The 12,644-nt window shown below is 35.1% G+C and overlaps 1 protein-coding gene across 4 annotated transcripts in view; it reads left to right on the top strand.

Moving 5' to 3' along the window:
- Positions 1-12,644, top strand: part of LOC106472614 (actin-related protein 8-like) — a 47,474-nt gene that overhangs the window by 3,234 nt on the left and 31,596 nt on the right. For 2 of the 4 annotated variants that reach the window (XM_013933265.2, XM_022401161.1), the window contains exons 3-4: positions 3,590-3,660; positions 12,384-12,465. In XM_013933265.2, coding sequence (XP_013788719.1) covers positions 12,403-12,465 — 63 coding nt within the window. In that variant the 5' untranslated portion in view covers positions 3,590-3,660; positions 12,384-12,402. Of the gene's footprint in view, positions 1-3,345; positions 3,490-3,589; positions 3,661-12,383; positions 12,466-12,644 lie in introns of all 4 variants that reach the window. The other 2 variants (XM_022401163.1, XM_022401162.1) reach the window with 2 other exon arrangements.

The raw sequence follows: 12,644 nt of genomic DNA, 5'->3' as shown, positions 1-12,644 counted from the left end.
AATATTTTCAAATTTCACATGTGAAATTTTTATAACCTCCAGATAATTATAAATTTTTTTTCGAAAAAACTTTATATTTTATCTTTTATTTTCACTACTGTATTTTTGTATGGGTTGGTTCTATTTGACCGACTTCGTAACCTGAATAAATAATTAGGAAATAAATATAAATTATGTTTCTTTCATTCTAGAATGACTACAAATTATAACATGAAAACACAAGTATTGTCTAAATTGATTAAATTTCATAACATCATACATTTATATATACTTCTACATTTATTATATTGACCTTTCAGCCATGCCTGGTTAACATTTCTGAAGCAATGACATGGCACATATGCACCGATGTCACTGTATCTAAAAATATAAAACTGACCTTTACAAAGTGACCTGTCTTGGCTGTATTTTAGTGGACTAGTATTTTGTAAAATACAGTCACATTTCAGTTATAATACATTATGTATGTATACATATATATACATAAATTACTATTTATAAATAAGTTCTTAAATTAATTTTTCTCAAACATAGAACAGTAAATAAAGAAGTATAGCAAACAATTATCTCTTCTAGTTACAAACTTTGTACTCATTTGCCATTTGCCTTAGGTTGTTAACTCTTATCAAATTTCACACACGGAGGACGTGAAACGAAATAATTTTTTTTAAAGTTTTATATATACATTTTGAAATAACCAAAAATCATAAATTACTATATCAATACAATTGAATTCCAAGATAATCTATCAAACCTCGTAACTAAGCTGTCTAAAACATTATCAAATTTCGAGCTCAATAAAGTTTCACCTTACCTTTTCAAATTCAAGCTTTAAAAGAACAAGTTTGGTGCTGAATATTTCAATTATGCTGAGAAAGCCACTAGGGGACATTCTGAGCTGACAACTGGTTATTCACACGTCAAAGACAGAAGTAAGTTTATATAAGGGAGTGTTTACAAAAATGGAAAGAGGTGGGTGGGGCCACTATGTTTGATTCGTTACATATAGCAATATCTCAGCAAATAGAAAAGATAGGAGGTTTTTATTTGATATTCTAGCTTGTCAATATTGGTAAATTGAGTGCCTAATTTGTAAGAAACTACTTGCACATCATAAACATATAATTTGAACCAATGCTGCATTCAACATACCACGTGACACACAAAAATCGATATTTAGGGGTTTTAATATTTACTTTTGAATTAAGAAATTAAATAATGTATAATATTAAAATGTGAATTATAATCTACAACTTGATACCAAACTTATTGACATACATTCATAAAATAGAAGTTCAATAAAAGTTTGAATGTGGGTCAACAGACAGGATGAAATGACCTCTGACCCATGACCATAGGAAGACCCATAGAGATGGGGTTAATGGCAGGGTATCAAAGCAATTCCTCAAAGTTGGTAATGTGTAGAATATCTTACATATAATTCAGATTATCAAGTTAAGGTCTTGCACCAGAACAAACATTTAATGTCTTTTATTTTTATTTTCAATACTTCCTAGATACTTTCACTTCAAGACTAATATCAATAAGGTGGTCAATACTTCATGTGTAGGTTTGCAAAGGAATTTTGAATAGGTAAAAAATTTGCAATCTTATGTTAAGCTTAGCAATTAAATTTTACCAATTTAAGGTCACACAGAACATTGCACCTGCCAGGCAGCAGATGTCAATGTTCCAAAAGTTTGTTTGATGATAGACAGGTCTAATCAGGTAGAATACTGTTCTGTATAATCAAAATACAGTTATTTTCTCTTTTTGCTCCTTGGCTTCTATGTATAATATAATACAATGGTCATGAAAAAGGTAGATACTGTGAAATGTTGCATGCATTGTGAAATTCTGTCTATAGTATAATCATATAAATATATCAGAATCTGACTGAACAATACCTGTGCTGCAGTTTTGGCAAATAATGTACTTGCCAAATGGTTATCCCACCTCTCAAATTCTGCCCGTCTTTACACTGCCATTTGTTCCATTATTTATCTGCCCTCACTTTATGCAAGTGAAAATTGTGAGCTGTTAATACAAATTATTACAACAGTTTTGCAAATATATTAATTAAAGAACTATAGTAAGAACAAAACAAATGCATTTTTCAGGATTTGATTTGTGAGTGAAAGTTTATTATTTAAACCTATGAATGTGTGTTAATTTTTTTAAACTGCAAATGCAAAAATCAAGCAATAACCTGTTTTTGATTTAAAATGGTTTACTTCAAATGTCTCTTTAGTTGTATTTATTTAATTATTCTGCAGTTACATGGTTTCTTAATTGAAAATTTTCAAGATTTTAAGTTTAAATTTTTTCCCTTTTTAAAAGATTAACTTTCATCCTGTGTTACACCACCATGAAATCTACCATTTAAATAGTTGATGCTATGACATTTGAGACTTTTCAGTTACTATGCCTGTGAAACGTAGATTTATAGACTGTAAATTTAAGAGGGCCCTATGTATACAGACAGTTGCTTTGTTTTAAGTAATGGTCACAGTACACCTAACTTTACAGGGATAGAAATAATGAAATAAAATTACATTCATTTAAGGGAAAGCTATCAGGAATATTACATTCTCTCATGTAAAGTTGCATTTTATCATGATTAATCAGTGCAATATGTTCACTTTTGTTGGTCATAACTAAAGCAATACAGATGGACCGTGCATTCCTGATCGGGAAAGCCAACTAAAAAGATGAAATTCCTCAAGTGAAGTTAAGTTCTTCGGGAATGCGGGAATGTAATATTTTGGGCCTTGCTATATGAAAGCTAAGATTTGTTCAGTTTTGTAATAATGGTATATTAGAAAAAAGTTACATTTAACATGACATGTTACTGACCAGTACTTGCAGCATACCAGTCACCTATAGTATTTTATGCTGGATGTATCTAGTATCTTTATAAATGACTTACATTATTATGAATATTACGTTAAGCAAAACTGTGTTCAAAAATTGAAATAATAAAAGCATTCATATAATTTAAAACCAATGTTTAAAATTGTTTAGTGTGTGTTTCTGCTTTCTTCACAAACAACTTAGTTTCTCTGAGTACCCTAATCTAAGATCACTCATCTGTTCAACATTACAAAATGGAAATTCACAAAGTTTTAGAATACTTCAGAAAATTTCCAATATTTTTACAAAATTGCTGGTGGAAATTTATTGCTCTCAAAATTCCTAGAAACTTTGCAACCCTATTCATGTGCAAAGCATGTATGACTTTTTAGCATTTTGTTTGAGAATAAATTTTAACAAAGATTTTGAGATCTTATCTTAAAACTAAAGAACTAAATTAAGAGATGATTAGGCTTTATCAATCACTTTTAGGTGCTGGATAGTTCAGTAGGGAAACTCCTGCTGGCTTGCAGACTGCTTTTTGGTTTCTATCTAGAAAATGTTGAAGAAGGATGTTTGATGGCACAGGCTTATCAGCTTGACATCTGTTGTTAATAAGATATTGAAAAGTGATTGGTAAGGATCATTCAGATAATAGTTCTTAGAAATTGTAACTATTATTTAACATTGAGAATGGTTTTTATTAAGGAACTTAAAAATGTCTTTTTGTTTGTAGGAAAGAGGCACAATTGTAGATGCTGTTTATCTTGTCTACAAGAGCACTTTGAAGAGGTTCTGAGTAAAAAGGTGTGAATGAAATTAAATTATTTTGGCAAATATTTAAAGTTCATAAGAGATTGAAATGTGTTTTGTGATTGGGTGAGATTAACAGTTTTTTTTCAGTTGTCTATTTTAAGACATTAATTGTTCATTGTATACAAACACTCATACACAAATAAAAGGTATGCCAACATTGGTTTGTATTTAAATGATACGAAATATAAAGTAGTACGTTAAGAGGTTAAGAATCATAAAAATCACATACATTTTGGTGTTAGGAAAATGAAACGTGTTGTATAATGAGTAATAAATAATACTTATTTTATGTTTCGTAAGAATACATATAAAGACAGGTAGGGTTGTGAATAGTTTTTTCATGCATCAAGTAATAAACACTATTTCCTAGAAGCAATTATTCAATAATTTTGAAAACATGAATTCTACTGATGCAATTATACTATGCTTAAAGAATCATCTGTGTAGCTCTTTTAAACTTTTGTTTTGTACATTTATCAAATGAATGTTAGGTATTAGAAGTAATCACATCCAAATATAATTTCTCCAAAGACTAGTTTTCTAGTCAATCAAATTACATATATAGTTCAAATTCATTACACCTCCAACTGTGCATACTACTAATTTGTTAGATTATTATTTGTTTAAAAACTGGCAAATTACCAGTGTCCTATTATTTCCAAAGAGCTTAATTTAATCATTGCTGGTGACCAAGTTTGGGGTAAAAATGGAAATTTTGTTCTGTATTACAGTTAATATTATATGTATGATTATCAAATATTATGGACTTGCATAAGTCTTACAATAATAATTTGCCTTTCTAGCTCAAGTGAAGGCTAAATTGTAATTTTGACAAGGCACCTTGCTTCTTCTCACATACATAGCTATTCTCGTTCAGTTCTGCCCTCTATTTGCACATTTTTGTTTCACATGCCACAAGCCTTTCACTTCCATGTACCCCTCGGTTCACATGGTTTAACTAAATCTCACATGCAAATTATCATGCTACAAACTTCCACCAATAGACGCACCCCACGCACACATGATTTAAGTTACTTCTTCTGTGCTGTTCTACTAGTTATCATTTACTGTTTGGATTTTTATTTCATGCTCTCTTTGAATTTTGAATTTTTATACTGATTATTTTTCAAGTTTGCTATTTATTTTATCTAGTTTTAATTTGTACCTCATTTAGTTGTGGTATTGAATTTTCTTCCCAGTTACGGAACTTAGTCATTTTTCAACACTTTTCTTTTTTTTATCAACACAGGTGTTTGGTTTTCATTTTCATTAGGAATTCTGATGAAGTGCAAGTTACCATTTGTACCTTCTATTGGCACAATTACTCAAGCTTCGGGGGGGGGGGGGACTTTGGAATTATCGGCAATTAGTCATTGTTGGGGATCTTCCAGCAAACTTGGAATCACGAGTGGAATCTGTGAGACAGCAATTAACTCTTTCCTCATTGGTTGATCGCTTTTCTTGCATAGAGCCTCGACCATCCAATATTTCTTTTCCCTGTCCCAAATCTTCCCATCTGTTACCTGTTCTTTCCACTAAGAAATGTTCTTCTCATCATTTTATTTGATGCCGAGTGTCATGCTGCCAACAGTATCAGTGACTACCCTGTGGGTTTCAGGTCCGGTGGGGGCTTCTTTATCCCAATTTGTTCATCTATGGTGACACTTCACCAGGGATCTATTGGTCCTTCAGGTTTTAATCGAAGGACTTGTTATGAACTTCCTTTCCCCTCCTTTGTTGTCTCTGATACCCTTTCTTTTCCTTTGCCTTGGGATCCTACCACATGTCAACATCTGTCTGAGGCAGTGCAGGATCTTCTCTCTCTCTGAATGCCATCAAACCTGTGGTTCGCAGTTCTTTGGAATTCCAAGCTGTTTGTTGTCTCCAAGAAAACCAGAGACTGTCACAACTCAATTGCTTATTTGTGCTACCTTGTTTTACCATGGAGTCATTTCTCACCCTCAGGTGGGCTTTTTCTCCAGGTTTATGGAAGACCAAGGTCGACATATTGATTGCTTATCTCCATATTCCTATATTTCAGCAATCAAGATGCTACCATTGGTTTGTTCATCATGGAGTGGTTTATTAATTTTGCATTCTACCTTTTAGACTAGCTATGGCAGCAGCTGTCTTTTGTTGGGTGGTCAAGGCTTTTGCTGGACTCATAAATGCTCAAGGGTTGTGCTTCCACCATAACATGGATGATTGGCTTTTGTTGGCTCATTTCGAACTGGAGCCAACCTGACAAACTTATCTGCTTCTTTTGGAAGCAGCTCAGGTCATTTGTTTGATATTTGGTTGTTCCTACCCAAATATCGATTTGGATGTTTTTTTCAACACTTTTTCTGTGATACTCAACCTTCTCTTTGACTCTGTTTGATGGAGCTGGTAGTCATCAACATCCTTACTGTTCCCTTTCTTACTTCCTGCAAGGTTCTATCTCTCTTGGGAATGTGGTCTTCTATGACAGCACTTATTCCAATGGGTTGAGCTTATATAAGTGCCTTTCAATGGACTCTTTACGACCAATGGAACCTTCAGGGTCCCTTGGATATTCCTATTACCCTTCCTCCTTTCCTTGTATATGATCTGCATTGGTAGATGGACAAGGTTCATGCTTTGGCAGGGGTTCTGCTTCCTCCATTTCATCTGCATTTACATATTTTCATGGATGCTTTGCTTCACAGCGGGGGTCGAGCAGCAAATCACTTCAGGTTAATGGTCTTACCATATCAATATCCTGGAGCTTCTTGCTGTCCATCAGGCTTTGGATCATTTTCTTCATCTTGCCAGCAGTCCTCTCATTATGATCCATACAGACAATTCTACAGTGGCATATATCAATCACCAAGGAGGCACCTGTTCACATCCCCTTTGTTGTCAAACATTGGATTTTCTTTTCTGGGCCCACATACAAAGTATTCATCTAATTGCATGTGATGTTCCTGGTGCTTTCAACCTTGTCACGGATCATATGTTCCACCCAGGCAAAATATTTTTGACAGAGTGGTCTCTAGATCCTCAAATTTTCCAGTGGTTATGCACTTGGATGGGTACTTCAACCTGGATGCATTTGCCACTATCCTCAACACCAAGTTACCTCTGTTTTGGTCTCTGGTGCCTCATCTACTTGCTCTGGCTGTAGATGCATTCTGTCAAGATTGGACAGACAAATTTCTTTATATATATCCTCCTATCTGACTCCTTCCCAGGGTGATTTCTATCATCCACTCCACTCTATGTCAAGTCCTTCTGATTGCCCCTTACTGGCTGCCCTTGTCATGGTTTCCACGGTTGCTCCAGATTCAATTTGCTCCACCATTGTCTCTTCTTAGAACTCCATCCCTTCTATGGCAACCTTGGTCCCAGGTAGTTCATACTGCCATTTCTACTCTTTATCTTTATGCCTGGTTTTTATCCAGTCCTTGGTGAGGAGATTCAGTTTATCATGGGGAATAGCTTCTTTGTTGGCACATTTCATTTGACCTTCTTCCATTGAGTATTATCAATGAAAGTGGAATGTCTTCTGCTGTTGATATTTGGGTCAGGGGTCTTTGGTCTCCTTAACTGCAGATTATTAGTTGGCCTTAACCTACACATTTTGTTTTTCCCAGTACCATAAAGTTTTTGCCTCCCATACCTTATCACTCTTGTTATGTTCCATCTGGCTTAGTCGACCTCCCTGGCATGCACCCTTCTGGATTGGGATGTCCATGTGATGCTTCACTGACTTACTTTACCTCCCTTTGAACCTTTGTCTTCTTGTTCCGTGTTTCATTTATCCCTTAAGGCACATTTCCTTCTTTTGGCTTGTGGATGCTATCAGCCAGATTTCCCATTGATGTTTCACGTACTCTGAACCATTCCTCTTATCTTCTCCTTTACCCAGATTGATCTTTCCTTCCCAAGACTTTGGCGGCTTGGAAGGGTAATTCCTCCTCCTCACTGATTTTCCTCCTTCCATTTCCCACCTCTGTTCCAGGTCTCATCCACATAGACTTCTATGTCCAATTCATGCTCTTCATTGTTATATTCCCTGCATGGCTTTTTTCTGTCATATTCGTTCCTGCCAATTCATCCCTTGGCAACTGTCCTCTGTCTCTGTCCGTGATCTCTCCCCTTCCACCCTTACCAATTGGTTTTGGCTTTAAGTTCGATTAACTTCTTCTTCCTTGTCTACTTTATACTGTCAATTATTCCAGGTGTCTTCCCATCAGATTAACCCTTTTCGAGAGGTCATGGGTGAAAGGCCATGTCATCTCATTTGTTGACTTGCATTCAAAATTTTATTCAACTACTATTTCATGATTTGATGTCAATAAGTTTAGTATCAAACTGTAGATTATAATTCATATTTTAGTACTATATATTACTCAATTTCTTACTTTACAAGTAAATGTTAAAAAAAATACAGATAAACATTGATTTTTGTGTCACTTGGTACGTTTAATGCAGCACTGGTTCAAATCAGATGTTTGTGAAGTCAAAATACTAAGTCTTTAGTTTCAAATGAATTAGAAACTCAAATTACCAATATTAACAAGCTAGAATATAAAATAAATGCCTCTTATCTTTTCAATTTGCTAAGATATTGCTCATGTAATAAATCAAACATCCCGCCTACCCCTTTCCATTTTTGGAAATACTTCCTTATATACACTTCTATAAATGACATGAATAACCAATCGGAAGCTCAGAATGTCCCCCTAGTGGCTTTCTCATCTATTTTAATGGACTTGGCACTATTTCTTTCTTTTGAATTAATATTTCAACAAGGTAGGGTGTGTCTTTAGTCTGCTCAAAATTTCATATTTTTTATATTTAAATACATCTTAGTTACTAAGCTTTATAAATTATAGTGGAATTCTATGGTATTAATGTAGTAATTTATGATTTTTTAATTATTCAACTGTATATATAAAACCTAAAAAAAATATTTTGTTTCATATCCTCCATGTGCAATTTACGTCAAGCAGCAACCGAGTACAAAGGTCGTAACTAGAAGAGATAATTGTTTGCTTTACTTTACTTTATTAGTTACTCTTCTATGTTTTAAGAACAATAAGTTTAAGAACTTATTTTAACATAGCAATAATCTATATACATATATAATGTATAATAATTGAAATTTGACTGTATTTTATAAAATACTAGTCTACTAAAAGACAGCCAAGACAAGTTACTTTGCACAGACGAATGGTCAGTGTTATGTTATTTGATACACTAACATATGTGCATATGAGCCGTGTCATTGTAACTTCTGTATTGTTAACCAGGCACGGCTGAAAGGTTAATATTATAAAAATAATAAATATATATAAATGTATAATATTATGAGGTTTAAGCTATTAAGTCTAAACATTTATGTTTTCGTGTTATAATTTGTGTTCATTCTAGAATGAAAGGAGCATAATTTATATTTTTTCCTAATTACTTATTCAGGTTACGAAGTTGGTCAAATGAACCCAACCCGTACAGAGATACAGTAGTGAAAATAAAAGATGAAATGTAAAAAAAAATATAATTTGTGTTCATTCTAGAATGAAAGAGGCATAATTTATATTTATTTCCTAATATTTTATGGTGGTTGCGAGATTGGTGAAATCTACCGAACCCATACAGGGATTAATTACTCAAAATAACAGATAAAATATAAAGTTTTTTCTTAAGAAATGTTTGATAACTATCTCGACATTATAAAGATTTCGCATATGAAATTTCAAAATTTTCTGAAACATAAAAGTATTTTTAATCTTAAAATGAATATTATTTTGCATGTTAGATAGGCAACATGTGAAAATAAAAAAAAGACATCAGAAAAACATTGCTTTATAAACCTTAAGACTTAATAAAAAAATGAGTTATCGTGCATATGAAAGCATTGTAAAGTTTACTGATAATCTGCCAAATTTCTTTAATATTCACATATTAATTTAAAAGTTATAGCATGAAAACTATAACAAGCACGAAATGGTTACAAGGTTGGTCCCAGGGACCGAGCTCATGCTGAAAGAGTTAAGCACTTTACTTTTTCCCTGGCATTTCATCTGCATCGTCCTTTGGAGGAAATTCTTCAAGCGAGCATGTGGACCACTCCAAACACTTTCATCTCTCACTAGATGCATTGTGTTGCTGTTTCTTTCTTGTTGGGTTATTGTTTTTCACCTCTTGCCATTCTTCAGACTTTGGTGCAACTATAATTGGGTAAGTTTTCTTTCTGTCATTATATATATTTTTTAGGGACCTGTCCCATGTTTTGATCTGGATCCCACTCTGTGGTGAGTAGTGCCTGCCCAGGTTCAATCACTTAGAATTATACTCAAATTTGCACTGTGAGGCCATGTTGACTTCACTTTCATAATTTCCAGGGCCACTAAATGTACACTACCATATATGTTAGAGATGGGGTGTTCCACAAGATTGCTCATAGATTATTCCTTGTGATATCTTTGCTTCATAAATATGCCTGTGTCCTGGACCGTTCTGACCCATACATTTCAAGGGTAAAGCAGAAGGAAATTGCTGCCTATCCCTGCCATTGCTTAGATTTAATAAATTGGGTTTGATCTGCTTTTCAAGAGAGGGTTTTGTGGCCAACCATTGCATTGTCTCCAATGTGAACATTCCTCCAGACTATCCACCACATTTTTCTCCCCCCAATTCTTCCAGTGGAGTAAAAGAGTCCTCACCAATTTCCAGTTCCAAGCCACTGGGGTGATGGATCATGGAGGTATCCTCTTGAATTTGAGACATACAATATAATCAATAATGACTCCTTTCCGTTGAGAGTAGGGCAGTGGTGTTCTGCTGGTGTAGTAGATGGATATCCTCCATAAAGATGCTCCAACTGTACATCGGCTTATCTGAGGGAAGGATGTAGCTTTGGAGTGGATCACCATAATGATTGGTATCCCTCATCTTATCCCTGTCGGTTTCCAGCAGTTGAGTTTTGGAATTAGAGCTGAGACAATCAACATCATGTCCTCACACATGTTGTGCAATTGAGTTCCTCATCCTACCCCTACATGCATGAGTTTTGGATTTAGAGCAGAACCAATCCCAATATGTTTTCACACATGTCGTGTGATTGGGATCCCTCATCCTACCCCCATATGGATGTCGGTTCCTCGCAGTTGAGCTTTGGATTTAGAACTGAACCAATCAACATGATGTATTCACTCATGTGGTGGGCTGGCAGTTCACCCCTTCGATTAGGATCCCTCATCTTACCCCTGCATGGAAATTGGTTCCCAATGGTTCAGTTTTGGATTTAGAGCTGAACCAATCACCATAAGTTCTCATACATGTGTTCAGGGGATGCCTGTTTCCTCACTCATTTTGCCTTGGGTGCACTGCCCTGGTGTTGTGGGTCATGATAGGTGCACTTATTTGGTTGCTCCACTTTTTCCTCTTGCACTAACCCTTGACATCTTTATACTGAGGATGTTACTGTGTTTGAGATTGTCTGGCCTGTTTCATTTGAGTGGGATATATTTGTATTTTGCTCATTTCACATGTGCCCTATTCCCTGATCAGTAGTGGGATTTCTCCCTTCATTTGGCTGAACTTGAGTTGAAGATGGTATGATCTTCTTTCCTACCCCACATGGATGTTGGGATATATTTGTATTTTGTTCATTTCACATGTGCCCTATTCCCTGATCAGTGGTGGGATTTCTCCCATCAGTTGGCTGAACTTGAGGTGAAGACGGTATGATCTTCTTTCCTACCCCACATGGATGTTGGATCCCAGTGGTTGAGTTTTATATTCTAGTTGTCTTACCAACAATATAACCCTTGTCCTACACCTACATAGATGTTGGTTCCTGGTGGTCATGTTTTGGATGCAGTTGACTTGCCATGTATGGTCTGTCATGCCCTAGTCACTCAACACCTTGGGGCATATCCCTTATTTTACCCATATTCTGATCATCAGGGAAATTGAAATGATAATATATTGTGGTTTGGATCACTGTTCAACCGTTTTATCTCCCTTTGGGATATGCTCCTCACAAATTTCCACCTGGATCTGTCACACCTTTTCAACATTTGTGCAAAGAGTATACCTGGTACAGAAGTGGTGCAATCTCCCAAATATAATCCACCCTCAGAAGGATGTCCTTTAGTCACTTTTGAAGGATGCTTCTATTGTCTCCACCTATTCAGTGTGGGATTCTAGCTATGTATGTGAGTGGTTAAGTAATTTGTTGGAAGTTATAATTTTACTACATTGAAAATATATTTCAGACAGATATTTACTTCTCACACATCCCACCCTTTCCTCCTCACTGTCAACTGGTGCTTAGGTTTCTGCTTAAACTTGAAGTGATAGTTAGGTAGAATAGCATAGAGGAAGTAACATTAGTCACATGTGTGTGAGGTGTGTCTGTTGGTTGAGGTTTGTTGCATAACAATTTCCATGCAAGATTCAGTTAAACCATGTGAACTGAGGGGTACATGGGAGTGAAAGGCTTGTGGCATGTGAAAAAAATTTTGCACTGAACAAGAATAGCTATGATTGTGAGTGGAAGTAATTACCTGTCAGAAATACAGTTTCAGTGTAGGAAAATTATAACTTTACATGGAGAGCAGAAATTTACTGGGTACAGAGTATGTTTGTTTAAATTATAAGATTGCATTTTGAATGCAGTGTGATGTATTGTGTTTTAAAATTATATTTCGTTTGATATACTGTTTTTGTATTTGAATTTTTAGTATGTTAGAACTGTAAAAGATGGCACCCATCTTGAACAAGAAGCCTATTGCCGCCCCGTCATATCCAGAAGCATCTGTGGGGGTAAGATTAAATTTTAGTAAATGTTCTTACATATATTTTCCATTTGTAAACCTTTATTAAATATGTTTTTTAATTCCATTATATATTAAAGGGCCCGGCATGGCCAGGTGGTTAAGGCGCTCGACTCGTAATCTGAGGGTCGCGGGTTCGAATCCCCGTCACACCAAACATGCTCGCCC

This window comes from Limulus polyphemus, unplaced genomic scaffold (assembly GCF_000517525.1).
Source record: "Limulus polyphemus unplaced genomic scaffold, Limulus_polyphemus-2.1.2 Scaffold5467, whole genome shotgun sequence".
Lineage (NCBI taxonomy): Eukaryota > Metazoa > Arthropoda > Merostomata > Xiphosura > Limulidae > Limulus > Limulus polyphemus.
This window is presented reverse-complemented; position numbering and strand designations above follow the sequence as displayed.